Source organism: Eptatretus burgeri, chromosome 9 (assembly GCF_056783735.1).
Source record: "Eptatretus burgeri isolate ZD-2024b chromosome 9, Ebu_testis_v1, whole genome shotgun sequence".
NCBI classification, from domain to species: Eukaryota; Metazoa; Chordata; class Myxini; order Myxiniformes; family Myxinidae; genus Eptatretus; species Eptatretus burgeri.
Window position 1 is genome coordinate 56608289 of NC_140969.1, and position 15127 is coordinate 56623415.

The 15127-nt window shown below is 42.8% G+C and overlaps 1 protein-coding gene across 38 annotated transcripts in view; it reads right to left on the bottom strand.

Annotated features, from left to right (window-relative positions):
- LOC147020161 (CUB and sushi domain-containing protein 3-like) overlaps window positions 1-15127 on the bottom strand; it is a 1491173-nt gene that overhangs the window by 123304 nt on the left and 1352742 nt on the right. For all 38 annotated transcript variants that reach the window (XR_015061662.1, XM_085895237.1, XM_085895221.1 and 35 more), the window contains 2 exons: window positions 12830-13024; window positions 805-978 (listed from right to left, as the gene is read on the bottom strand). Coding sequence is in view for 37 of the 38 variants with exons in the window: in XM_085895237.1 (XP_085751363.1) it covers window positions 805-978; window positions 12830-13024 (369 nt within the window). In the remaining variant the exon portion in view is untranslated. The remainder of the gene's footprint in view (window positions 1-804; window positions 979-12829; window positions 13025-15127) is intronic.

Genomic DNA, 15127 nt, shown 5'->3' on the forward strand with positions numbered 1-15127 from the left:
TAATGAAATAAAGTAAAACATTTTGTGACATTGATTCGAACTTCCACAATGGTCGGTGGATGGAATAAGCTTCAATTGATAAAATGGTGACTTTAACAAATGGAATAAAGTCAAAATGAAATGGATAAAAATGAGCAATTGCACAATGAAGCAGGCACTTATACATTAGAAATAAATGGTATTTTACAGTGCTAGTCATTGTGTTATTATATTAATCAAATGTCTCAAATGCCAGAAAGCAACTGATTATTGCCCATGGTCAAGTACCTTCAGATTCCAAAAATCTGCACAACAAAGCCGTAGCTCTGCAGGCGGCATGTATGATTTTTCCAATGGACCTTTCCTCGACGTGATGCCTTTGGTTAGCGTAAATGTTGCAAACATCGGCCCGAAGCGTTCGTAATGCGGCCTCTCATTTCCGTTCACTCCATCCCAAGGGATTCCTTTTCTCCCTTTATCCAAACTCATATTTTATTCTGGAGCTTAGGGGAGGCTCCCTGGCTGCCAAAGCATATTAGGATCCCTATGACAGAGTGATTTTTCACACAAAACCTTTCCAAGCTATCCTGACGGCTTGTTGGTTGCATTCCTGTATTTATTGTGATGTGATAACCCATGACTGGCACACGTAGCTTCATACTTCCCACCATGCCATTTTACCCGAATTAAATCCATTTTACTTAAAAGCTCCACCTCTTGTTTGCAAATCCACCCATTAATTAAAATAGTGTCCAATGTGTGTATTGCAAATGCTGCTGGTCTACAAACAAATGAAACACGGTGCGACGGATCACTTTCACGCACCGACACATCCGGCTCCTTTGCCACTCCACAAGCCACTGGCCAAGCATTCGCGCACTTGCGTGCCAACGAGCGTGAAGCCAGCATCACACTGGAAGATGGCCGTCGCACCAAACGTCACCTGCGTGCCAATTTTCCGCCCATTCGGGATGGATGGAAGTTCATTACAAGAGATCACTGCAACAAGAGGAGTCAGGTGAGTTAGAGCTTCCTTATCACAAAGTGACCTCACATCTAAGTGTGCACTTCAAAAGGCAGTTCATTTTGTCCTTTTTCATCTTTCAGGTTTGTCAGAGTTTTCATATCCTATTAAAATGACAGCCCCTCTCAGCTCGCCTGGCTATTAATTCGGAAGGCACATATTTTAGATCATAAGTTATATCCTTTTTAATCATTCTTGCGATAAAATATTATTCTGGGTTATTTACACAAAATCCTATCCAGCATTTAAAACAAGCTGTTTGTCCTGAGATAAATCACTCACACAGTGATGATCCACACAGTTAGTCTCTTTTATTGTTACCAATACTCCCATTAAAGAGGGAGAACAAGATGGCTCATACTTCGCGAAATGACTTTTGAGCTGTCTGGTCTGGGTTTGATTCCTGGCCCGAATAGAAACTGTTGGATTGGTGCTTCACAGGCAAGGCATTGCATGAAGATGTGCTGTATGTTGTCTTTTGGAGGGATGGTAATGTGCCTGTTTCATCTGCTATTAATCACCGGTGTATGTTTAAGATCCCACAATACCTTCTGATATGAGTAGGCTACTGTAGGCCACGAGGATGGATTAACTGCAAGTTCCTTCCTTGGTTGATGGCTGCTTTGGCAGCACCCTGTGATGGAGTGGTGACAAATCCAGGATATATTCTCAACTATGGAAATGTGCACAACTGGTTGCGGCTGCCTTGATACCCCCTCCCCCCACCATATCGGCATGAAAGCAACAAGAACAACACCCCCTATTAAGGTGGTTGTGAATCATGATAATCAAGCCGAAAGGTTGATGTACATAAACAGAAACTGTGGGGATTTATTGACTTTTGCTCACAACATCGGTGAACATAGTTCTCATCGACTTCAGGAGGGGTGTAATATTGGGTGATCCTGTCACTTGAGCTTTCTTCATAATATACACACATATAACCTCTAAAATCCACCTGAAATGGATAAATTGGAAAACATTTACCAACGAGCAATATCCAGACTTAATGTTTGATGGAAATATCAAGTTGACATTTCAGGCTACTGGAGTTGGAGTAATGGTTTGAGGCATCTTTGCCGTACGACAAGCTACAAGACATCTCATGCCAATGCAGAGCCGAGTGACAACTTGACCAACTTGGTTAACACATGCATTTATTCCAGCCATGTATCTGTAAAATGACAGGATGTTTTTAAGCCTGGTGTTGGCTCAGTGGTTAGGGTGGTGGCTTGGGATCCTAGGGTCCTGAGTTCAAGCCCCGTCGGCCGCTGAATTAATACACCAGGGGGTTGACTCAGCCTATCATCCTTCCGAGGTCGGCGAAATGAGTACCAGTTCCAGTGTGTGTACTGGAAGAGTGACACTGCATCAGTGACACAGTCGCGCTTCAAGAAATGACAGCTACCCTGGCAGCTAAGCTGCCATACGACCACCACCAGAGGATGTTTCAAGAAGAGAAAGTCACCATTCATAGCCCTGTTTAGTGCAGTACTATTTATATTTCAACAAGAGTGGGGCTCACGGAAGAGCAAGGTAAATTGGCATTAGGGTAAGAATTGGGCATAACCAGCAAGGGGATGAGAGAGAGAGAGAGAGAGAGAGAGAGAGAGAGAGAGAGAGAGAGAGAGAGAGAGAGAGAGAGAGAGAGAGAGAGAGAGAGAGAGAGAGAGAGAGAGAGAGAGAGAGAGAGAGAGAGAGAGAGAGAGAGAGAGAGAGAGAGAGAGACAGAGAGAGAGAGAGAGAGAGAGAGAGAGAGAGAGAGAGAGAGAGAGAGAGAGAGAGAGAGAGAGAGAGAGAGAGAGAGAGAGAGAGAGAGAGAGAGAGAGAGAGAGAGAGAGAGAGAGAGAGAGAGAGAGAGAGACTGAGAGAGAGACTGAGAGAGAGACTGAGAGAGAGACTGAGAGAGAGACTGAGAGAGAGACTGAGAGAGAGACTGAGACTGAGACTTGAATCTTGAATCAGCAGCAAGTAAGAGGGTTAAGTTAGGGATGGTTAATTGAAGAAATAAAGATCATGGGAATTAAGATGAGGGATAACATGAGATGATGGTAAAACTGCCTGCTTGAAGCCCTGGAGGGAATAGTGAGACAGAAAAATATTTGGAAGGTGATTCCACAGATGGGAGGAGGGAGAAATAAAAAAGTTGAGGTGGGCAGTCAACCTGGATTTTGGAAGTTTAAACAGGTTGGGACTACTGGAAGAACACATGCATCCTGGAGTTTCTGGGGAGGGTCAGAGGACTGGGAGAGCAGAGGGAGCAATGTTGGAGAATAGAGGGTAGAAAACAGAGACCACCAACCTGCCTGTGATGTGAGAGCAACAGATCTTGTGTTTCAGCCTCATCAGGGAAGATTCCAATTGTTTTGAGAGCTTTTGATTCGCTAGAGTCCAAGAGAGACAGATATGATGCTGGAGTGACAGCCCAGAATGGAGAGCAATTCTCTAATTGTAACAAAGACAAAGGCCTTGTCGACTGTGAGTTGCTTTGATTTTCAAGGAAAGACTTGGATCCACAGAGGATGCTCAATATGTGGATGGCTTTGGAGGCTCGCTTTGTTATGTTGTCGGCCCAGGAAAGCAAAGGTGATGGCTGATGGTGAGGCCCAGAAGTTTAACAGACTGAACCTCTTCCAGTGAGTGACCAAGGAAATAGCTGTGTGGGCTTGTTTGATGATCATGCCCATATGATACAGTAAGACTGGAGGATTTTTCAGGATTGAAGGATGTTCCATTTATCAAAGCAGAACCATTCATTTCCAGATCAGCAGAGAGAGACACAGCTGCTGTCTACCTAGCAGAAGGATGTGAGTACGACACAACACACTGTGGAGTCATCTGCTAAAAGGAAGGGTATCAAAGAGGTCATTTTATTTTTTATGGACGAGGAACAAGACTGGGCCCAAAACGCTGCCTTGGGGAACTCCATCCTCCACTGGGAGATGGGAGGAGAAGGTCTACTGATGGCAACATGTTCATAGCATGCATGGAGGAAGTCAAGTATGAATGTGCCCTTATATGCCACAGGCAGAGAGCTTGGCAAGAAAAGCAGGATGGCAGACTGTGTCGAATGGTCAATATATATCAGGGAGATGGTCCTAACTGTTTTACGGTACAGGACAAAACACCACTCATCTGCTCGAAAAGCATAATTTCTGGATGGCAATGTGTGAGACATCACACCAGGATCCATGCACACACGATATAATTGGGGTGGATGCAAGTTGGAAGGCTGGATTTCATCATGTTGACAAGGAATGGGTGAGTGGTCTACATTGTCTTTGGAAAGCTCGATGGCTGAATAAGGTTATAAGGTGAGGGAATGAAGGACCAGATGATTTAGCTGTGAAATGACCAATAACCTTCTGAACTGTTGTAAAAGACAAAAAGGCCATGAAACTGTAAGTGGCAACAAAGGGGTAGGATGTGACAAGGTGAGCAGTTCCGGGAATGGATTTGGCGAATGGGGAGTACACAGTGGGTGCAAAATGGCTTTAGATGCAATGTTGCCTGTCCTGGAAAATGTCATGCCTCATGGTACTGAGTTCTATCAAAATAGAGGTTGTGGGGTCTCTCTTGAAGGCAAAATTTCTGGAGTGATTCAGTAAGGACATTAACTCTCATGTTTGTAAAAATTTAACACGTCAGTGCTTATTTATATTTTAAATCTTTCTTTCTCCAGCCAAGGGGCTGACAGGATGGCCAAGAGGTACACACACTCGCCTCGAAGCTGTCCAGCCTTGGTTTGAATCCCGACTCAGCTAAAAACTGTCATCCGGTGTTTCACAGGCAGGCAAATCCATCAACGTGTGTGCAGTCTCTAAACTGGCATCGTCTGCCGGTATTAGTTTCAGGATGTTAAAGAAGAGTAGGCGAGCTATCTCCTGCACCATGAAAAAATTCCAAATTCCTGGCCTAACCTTAGTCGAACATCCGGTCAGGTCAGCTAGTTCGTGAAAGACTTTAGCAAAATCTTGCCCCGGACAACCCCACAGGAATGTGGGAATAACTGTGGTTGTTCAGGAGGAATATTTCTCTCGACAAGCAAGAGGCATGATTGTAATATGCGCAGCAAAATAAATCTCAACGAAACATGATCCGACAAGAAAATGCCTTCATGGTGCTTCACAGGAAAGGTGTTTTAAAAATATTTTTTAATTTTTTGTTGTATCCTCAGTCCAAGTTCATGGAAGAGTGAGGTGATGAGATGAAAAGCAACACACTGGCATTGGGTAGTGGGTCAGTGGGTGGACGCATGACAAGGGTTATGAACAAACAGCATCATAAAGTTGCATCATATAAAGCATATTTTCCACCCGAGAGGGCGCTGAGTCGGCTAATCAATTTATTTCAGCAGTGGACATTCAATTAAAAAAACAAAAACAAAACAAAAAAACAATAGTCTCTTTCAAGCAAACTAGCACATGACCCGTAAGGTGATTGTGTCATCGCCATACAGTGATACGCACGCACGCACGCACACACATGTGGTCAGTTAAATTTTTACTGAGTAAACTTACGCATGCAATTCTGACAACTCACCCCCTCCCAAAGCCTCAACCTCCCCTTTCCAACTCTCTCCCATCTTTGTTATACCCCCCTTCCTTTCCCAACCCCAAGTCCTCACCCTCCCCCTCCAAACCCCTCATCATCACCTGCACTACAACTACTCAACCCCCCCTCAAGAGATTCAACCTTCCCCTTCAAAATCTGTCCCATCTTTACTCTCCCCCATCCCCCAAACCCTGTCCCAACCTCAAGTCTGTTCACCCTCCTCATCCTGCTCCCATTCATAAAAGCAAACAAGCATTCCCACATCAAAACAGCAGAATATTTAATGCTTTCCCCCTCCCCTATCATGCTATCATCGACTTCACAGAAACCAATCATGGTCACCTACCCGACCAGAAACTAATCATGGTCACCTGTCCAACTCACCATCCCATGAAGATATGCAGAAACCCCATGGCATGCAACTCTCAAGTGACTATGAGCAGGCTAATTGTGCCAATAAACAACCCAAAACTAAATTTCTTCTTCCTTCTTCTTTGTTCTTCTTCTTCTTCTTCTTCTTCTTCTTCTTCTTCTTCTTCTTCTTCTTCTTCTTCTTCTTCTTCTTCTTCTTCTTCTTCTTGCATATGGCAGCTTGGCTGCTGGGTAGTTATCATTTTGTTGAAGCAAGACTATGCCACTGATGCTGTGCCCCTATACCAGTACGCCGAGTACTCATTTCGCCAACCTCGGAAGGTGACAGGCTGAACCAACCCTACCTGGTGTTAATTCAGCGGTCAACGGGGCTCAAATTCAGGATCTTAAGAATCCAAGCCAGCCACCATATCCACTAAGCCAAAACCAGGCTTACCTTCTTCCTGAAGGATATATCGACATCGTTTAAAGTAAATCATTACGGATGTTTTCTTTCACAATGTCACGAGATTGACGGTCGTCCTCGAACAAAGACTTTTATAATGACATCGGTTTTATGATCTCTGGTCGAGTTGTTTAAGAGAAAATATTTGCAAATAATAGTGAATATCCGCATAACCTCCTTGGTAAAAGCGCTGCTTGAGAGAATGCCGCATCATTATTTTGGGTGGTGTATAAACAACAGACCACTGCCTCGATCGTTGAGGCCCAACTTCACAAATCCCGTGACGCCTTTTGGCTCAAAATCCTTTCAACTGTCGCTTTGGTCATTTTACACTGAAGGGAAAACGTATAGGGAGGGCATGGCGATTGTAAATATGACGGCTCCCAAGATGTCTGACTTTGCAGTAAGCACCGATATGATGGCCAATAATGTATAAATTGTGGTTGGAGTCAGGTGAACTGTCCAACCAATGTGTCGAACTGAGATGCATGTAAGTACAGCTCCTTTCATAGTAGAGAAAATATTACTGTGTGAGCAATTATATTGTCAATTTTGAAAACTCCTTCTCTTAGGACAGGAAACAACCTCTGATTTTATTTTTAGCTGAGATGATAATCATCTGATATGATCTTTCAATGAAAGTTCATCAATGATTGTGCATCATGGGGTGAAGGAAAACTTGATTTATAAAAATCAAACTTCATGCGAATACCTGACAATTAACATGAAGTGAATGCACAAAGGAAAAGAGCGGACTCGGTTGAGTAATGAAAACGTTGCTCAATCTGTTTGCTTTGAAAAGCAAGAATTTGTTTGAACTCAATTATTTGGCAAATTGCAACGAATGAAATTTGGATAAAATATTGTGTTTGAAGAAGTCAATGATGAATCTTAGGATGATGTTGAGGCACAGGTGTTTCATTCAGAGAATGGGTAATGCTTGGAATTGGCTCTGGAAAGGTGGTGGCAGCAGCAAGTTGGATTCCAACTAGAATTGGACAGGTACCTAGAGGCAGTGGGAATAGAGGGGCATTTGAGTGTTGGCATGATTGTGCAGGCTTGATGGGCCTAATAATTGCCTTCTCTTGCATTGAAGTTCCTTGTGTGTGAATCTTCAGAAATAGAAAATTCAGGAAAAAGTCTTTCACAGAGCTTCGAAAAGGTGTAGATGCAAATGGTTATAGTTCGGTTCTGGGTTCCTTCTCGTGGATTCGGTTCTGGGTCATGGATTCACTGGATCATGGGGTGTGGCGCTGCCGGTACCTGTGTGGGAGGACGAAAGTCTGAATCTTCTGGTCCTTTGTGCTTCCAGTCTTGCTCTCTGGATGTGAGAGTTGGACTCTGACCAGGGATCTGAGACTTAATTACTTTGGTACCAGGTCTCTTCGGAGAATCCTTGGCTATCGCTGGTCGGACCTTGTGTCCAACGAGCGGTTGCTGAGAGAGACTTGGATGAGATTTGTTACCTGCATAGTCCGGGAGCATCAGCTGCGGCTGTATGGACATGTGGCTCGTTTTCCTGATGCTGATCCTGCTCACCAGATTCTCTCAGCGAGGGAGTCTCGTGAGAGGAGGAGGCCAATGGGCCGACCACGTGCCTCCTGGTTGCAGCAGGTTGATCGGCATCTCAAGGAGATGGGGGATGGGCCAGGCATCTGCCCTGGGGATGGCCAGATAGAGGCCCCTGGAGTGGCCCCCGGAAAGTGGACGCAGCAACGCGCAGTTCTGGCGCATGCTCCCACACCTGACCTGGCCTGACCTGACCTTCCTTCTCGGTCAGACACCGTCTTCTCTGCTTTGGGAAACCATCTTCCAAGGATGAGGATACTTTTTCTGGAATTGTATTATTTAAACGTTTTTGTTAATTGTTCATGTTAATTACCTCTGCCACCAAAGGAATACAGAAGTTATGTTTACTACACCCTTATTTGTCTGTGAGCAGGATATCTCAAAACGCCATGGACTGATTCTGACGAAACTTGGTGGACAGGTTGTGTGTGACAAGGATAACTATTTCCAGGGAGATATTCAACACCATCTCCCTGGATATGTCTTGGCCATTCGACAAGTCTGGCATCCTACTTTGCTTGCCAAGTTCTCTGCCTGTGACATAGAAGGCCAACTTCATTCCTAGATTTCTGACTTCCTCCATTCATGTTGTCGCCATGTTGCCATCAATCGACACTCTCTCCCCCTCTCCCAATGGAGGAAAGCAGTGTTTTGTGCCGAGTCTTGATCTTCATTCATAAATATATAAAATGACCCATTTGATGCTCTGGGAAACCCCTTCTTCCTGATTGATTTGATTTTTGTGAAGTTCCGGATCCGGGTCCGAGAATTTTTACGTGATTCTTCACCATTGAGAGATAATGGCCAAAATGATATAATATAGAACCATATTTCAAAACATTGTGAATTGATTCAGACAAAACCTGGTGGATGAGTTTGGTTGGTGACAAGAACAAGCCGATTAGATTTTGGTTCAGGTCCGGATCCAGATTCGGCCTATCAGTGGGAAACAAAATGTAAACTGCTATGCCTGGTGGAGGGATGCGCTCAACCAAGTATCGTTCAAGTTACCTTTGCCAAAGGAGAGGGGATTGCATTTGGGTCCGTTTGTTTGTCTGTTTATTTGTTTGTTTGTTTGTCCGCACAGAACTTTCGTGTTTTAATTTGCAACTGCTTGTCGGATTGAGACGAAATTTTCACCATCGGAGTGAATACTCTTGTGGATAATAATGACATCATAGGTCACGTGGTGTGGCAGCCATGTGGGAAAAGTGGAAAAAAAAACTTGGACCTTTGTATCTCTGAAACCGCCCAAAGGAAAAAAAAATGAAACTTGGCACATGGCAAGTACTCCTCATGGGGAATACAAGTGATTTTTTTTTTTATGTCATGTCATGATTTTTATGTAGAATACTACATCTGATCAGTATAAAAATTTTTGAGTATCATCTATGGATAAAACAGTCCACAGAAAAAAAAATTGATGACGTCATCGGTCATGTGATTTGACAGTCACATTGTTAAGAAAAAAAAAACCTTCAAAAAAGTTTGTTCAGGAATAATTGATAGGTCACATGGTTTGACATCCATATTGGATTGAAGAAAAATACTAAATAATGTTTTCTCTGGAACTGCTGAATCATTTGATTTGAAACTTCACATTTATAATCTAGTCTTCTTCTTCTTATCACGTATGGCAGCTTAGCTGCCAGGGTAGCTATCATTTCTTGGAAGCGCGAATGTGTCGATGACGCAGTGCCCATCCACCAGTACACACTGGTACTCATTACACTGACCTCGGAAGGATGACAGGCTGAATCAACCCCCTGGTGTATTAATTCAGCGGACAATAGGGCTTGAACTCAGGACCCTAGGATCCCAAGCCGCCACCCTAACCAGTAAGCCAACACCAGGCTTATGATGTAGTAGTGATGTGGAATTAATGTTTTAAATTTGAACTTGATTGGACACATGGTCTGACAGACAGAATTTTTTTTTATCTGGGTTCTTTTTTTTAATAAGGCTCATTTGGCTGTGTCTGGATGAGTTTGAGGGTATAAGAGTAGCAGCTGAAATGTGAATCCTATTCAGGTTCCTCCTGATGATTTCATCTTTGCTTATTGCTTGTTCGGGTTCCTTCTGATGACTCCAATAGCAGGACTGTACCTATTTCATCTTCCATTTGATTTGAATTGAATATATTTTAATCCCACTCTAAATTCAATTGAATAATCATAAACGTCATGGGTCAGGGTCAGTGTCCAATCAAAGCAGGGTTGCATCAAAGCGGGACGTCTTGGTACTCGGTCATCACTGCCAGCAGTTATAAAGTGGTAGTTCTAGTTGTGCCTCTCATTAATTATGTAACACACCAGTACACAAACACAACACAAAATACACCACATAAAACTACACAAACACCACACAAAACAAATACTGGAGAGGGTTTGCAATCTATGATTGCTCTTTTTCTTATTTGTTAATGTAGTGCTTTTATGCATTGCATTGAGTGCCCTCACATGCTTTGCGCTGGGTTTGTGTGTTCTTGGCTTGGGACGTGCTCTTTCAGGCCTCATTCGGGTTTGTTGATGACTTTCCTCCCATTCATCTTTTCTTGCTCGTTCATCTACTTGCTTTTAACCCCGCTTCCCCACTGTTGGTGTGTTGCCTATTTCCCCTCTGTCACCTCGCTCTTTCATAAGCCTCAATTTTGTGTTAAAAAAAGAAAGTATATAAAGGGGACAAGATTTCCTGAAAAAAACAAAAACAAAAAAAAAACTCAATACTTGCGTTCACGACAGCCTTGATGAAACCCAAAGAAAGATCAATAATTTTTATTTATTTAAGAATAATCTATAATATCACAAGATTAGGGGAGGGGTTACAAATACAATGTCCCACAACCTCCTGTGTTCGCAGCTCAATGGAGCATGTGAGATTTGCCCAATTTTTCCATAATCTAGTTGGCCAGAGCATATTTTTTTATTGTATCCACATTTAAACATAGACAAAATAATCAAATCCCTTGCCATGATCAGCCATGGGAAATGAACTCACACCAATGAAGGCGATGCATCAACACTTGACTCACTCAACAACGAAACGCTCCATAAAAAGCAATGTGATGAAACACGATAAACAGAAGTTGAGTGCACAAGAGAAAACCCAAGAGAAGGGTCTGTTTTTTTCACATTGCATGCAGGTTGGTGAAGTTTCAGCCATTCAGCAGTTTTTGTTTTGCCATTCCAACCATTCCTCTCTTGACATGAACCGATCACGCGCGTGTGTGTGTGTGTGTGTCCAAACCTACTCTGTCAATCTGTCCAGGTCCCCTCCCTCTGCTCTTTTATTCCCTTGCTTTCTACTGGTGGAATTATCTCCCTTTGTCAACTCCACCAAAGTCATTCATGTGGTACTCCATCACAACTTTCTGACATCCACCTTGTCCATACCCCTTGACATCCACCTTGTCTATCCCCTTGACATCCACCTTGTCCATACCCCCCTAACATCCACCTTGTCCATACCCCTTGACATCCACCTTGTCTATACCCCCTGACATCCACCTTGTCCATTTCCATGCAATAACCACCGATTCTTCAACAGACTCAGTCAGTAAGGCCCATACATTGATACAATGCAAAAAAATCTTAACACCTGAAACAAACAAAGTATTATTTAGTGTTCTAGGAAGGTAAGGTAAGTACAACACGGCAACAATGGGAAACAGCATAAATTCCTATTATTGTATTAGATTTAAAATTCAAGTTTCAGGATCTTATCACTGAATCAAGCTGCCTCATTTTAGGGGACTTCTACTCCATACATAAGGTGAGTGAGACTATTCTTACCCAGGCCCAACACGGACTAAGAGTTCTAGGAAGCCTGACAAACATGTCACAAGGTTTCAAAATTTTACAAAGAATGACCATTGCTGACACAGTTATCAGATGCCAGTAAGCAAGGCCGATATAATATGAAATAAGAGTTATAATGTTGTTTGTCAGTTTATATGTGGCAATTAACCACCATGAGCCCAACATAAGGCATTATATATGATTCCTTAGGCATGTTTTTTCATGTTTTTTCACCATTTTGAGAAGTATGACCCATAAAGCATTATCAAATATTAAAAATGATATTATAAATAAATAATTTGTCATGTCAAAATTGTAAGGAATAGATGTTTCAATTGTATTCCTAGCATGTTTGGTTCAAAAGTTATGAAAATTTCTGTTTTTCGATAACTGGGCATATTAAAATCCAAGATAGCAGCTCAATAGACCCCCAAGACCAACCTAATTTTCTTGTTAACATCTAAAAATGTTAACTAGACACCTTAAGGATTCTAAAAAAGTATGTTTGCATAAGTACTCTGGGAGGGGGGGTGGGGGGTGCACGTGGGGCCTATTTAGCTGCCCTACTATATGTTTCCCAGCACTCCACTGTTACAGTTTAGTCTGAAAGTGATAAAAGTGAGGCTTTGTGGGGGCCGAGTGCACAAGACTCGAGCACAGTATATCAGATAATGTTGTTTATAATCCAGGTTATAGTTGTTTGATTCTTACATTTTGGGACATGAGCAATTGAATTACCAGATTTAGTCATCAAAATTACCAGATTACTATTGACTTGCTTATTAAAAAACAAACCCAATAAAAACAGCTGATTCACTAAATTCCTTTGGAGTGGAAGCTCCACCTGACCCAGGAGGTTTGGCCTACATACTATGCTCGACTATACTTTTATCTTAATTTCCCAATTTTCCCATTTCCTTTTATCTTAAATTTTATCTTAATAATTATTGTTTATCTTAATTTCCCAAGAGCAACTTCGAGGCAAACAAAATACTACCACTGAAAAAGTAGCACCATTCACATCCTCCAACTAAATACTAATAAAAAAAAACACGTGGACCATTTGTGGTAGGACTCAGCCAATGGTACCTGTACACTTTGGCCTTTCTTCGTCCCAGCTCCACGTCCCACTCGCAGTACAATAGGAGATACGAGGCCCAGACAGATAATATCCTGGCAGGCAGTAGAACACCAGGCAAGAACCAACGTCTCTTCCAGAACCATTCAACAGTCTCCAACCACCGTGCTCCAGCCAGAAGGAGCCGAGATCTGGACAGCTTATCACTACCAATTGGGAGGAGGAAACAAAATGACATACACATTGTCGTTTATCGTGCATGGGCATCCACAAGCACAATCATAAGTCTTTCTAAAGATCAGAAATTAAATGAATGCAAAACGAGGTCAATTAATTGTTGTTGCTGTTTCTGTTGTTGTTATTCTGATATGACTACTACTACCAGCACCACCACCACCACTACTATATGGTTCCAATGAATCCTTCCATCTCGTATGGTTTGCTGCAGGATGTAGATTGGCCCAATTATTTTTTAAACTGGCTGGGCAGGCCTGACGTTCACCGAGCACTGGCAATGGCAGGACTTTAATCTGTTCAGGGTGCTGGCAATACTTCAACTACTCTTGATGAAAGACATTGTGGGATCTTTAACATAAACTAATTAATGCTACCAAATGATTCCAAGCTAAAGAGATAGCAAACCTTGTGATAAAACACCCTACTTGCCAAGCACCAATCGGATGTTTATAGTCAGGTCAGGAATCAAACCGAGACGAGACTGCTCAAAGGTAAGTGTGCAACAAATGTACCATCCTATCGGACTATTTGTTTTACCCTCGTTCTATATTTAATAACTGAGGCTTTGTTACATGTGGCAATTAACTTTTGTCAACTGGACTTTTAACAGCCGGTGGTGTCTGGAATCTTTAATAACACTAATAACAAATCGTGATAATAAAAATAATGCCAATTACTTGAACCTTTACTGGATTAATTGCAAATATTTATTAACAAGGGGTGTTTCCATGGCAAATCCACTTATTCCCTTCCCCAAGTCTGCTCGACAAAATTATTAGCAAGTAAATCCAACATGTATTCTTTCTGTGAAGATTTTGAATGTTGATTATTGATCATACTGCCACCAACCAAGTGCTGTACAGGCAAATGCTCCCAGACCACACTGTCCTTTACTGTGGGTCACATGATGTCTCCATCAAAAGCTAGGTGTATACATCGAGGAACTTCAGTGATTTATTTCATTCAGGTCACAATATGGATGACTACTGGTGTCCATCTGACTGACTGACTCCATGAAGTGGGTGATGCAGTGAGATTGTGCAACTTCTCAATCTCTGAAGGAAGTAGCTAACCTTACTAAGGTGCCAATAGATAAAATGCAAAAATAGATTCATCAACAAGTAGAATTCCGAGAGGAAAAAATGAACCATGTACAGAGATCACTTTTACATTGTGAGAATAAATTATTCCTTATTGTTACGTATGTGGTGGGAGGAGGGAGGATGAGGGGTTAGATATTACCATAGAGCAGAGAAGAATGTGTGGAGTAGCATGGCCTGTGACGGGTAGTTAGCCAATATCGATGTAATAAGTCGGGGCACATCAGCATAAGGATGTCTTGATTGTATGTGCACCATGCAGGGGGTGGTACGTGGTAATAGTTAGTTAGGGATTATGGTTAAGGAAATTGTACGTGTAATCCTTATTAAAACCTCTATTTGGGGCGCCAGGATTTTTTGAAAGTGGAAGAGAGGGGCAGAGCTGTGAACACCTTCAGGGGTGGAGTGATAGACGCCTCCCAAGGGGCGGAGCTCGGATCGCCGAGATGGGGGGGGGGAGGGGCGGAGTGTTTCCTGGGAAGAGTGAGGAGCCTGATTTGGCGGTTAGGGGTGTGCAAGAAAGCGGTTCGTGAGAGGAGAGGAAATTGTGAGGAGAACTGGATCTGAGGAGAGTGAGCGAGAGGCTTTGGCACTCAAATTGTGAGGAGGGTTTTCTCTGAGGAGGTTTTCCTGCTACCTGCTACCTACTGTCCTGCTCATCGTCCTCCTCAACCCTCATCACCTGCTTGTGGCTGCCCCATGCCCATTCTTCCACCTGCTCATTCACCAGCAGTTGAGTACCCCTGGTTTTGTCCCTTTCCTGTCAGTGATAAAATCTGGTGTGTGGCGTCATAGGTTTTATTCACATTGTATATAATTATTTATTATCGATTTGGTGTTTCCCCTTTCTTCCCTATCCAAACCTGCCATCGTCTCCTCGTGATCACCATTCCCCTAGATGTTTGTGGTTTTGGGAATAAACCCGTTGGTCTCAAAAGCTTGAAGGTTCTCATGTTTCTCCTCACGACCCGC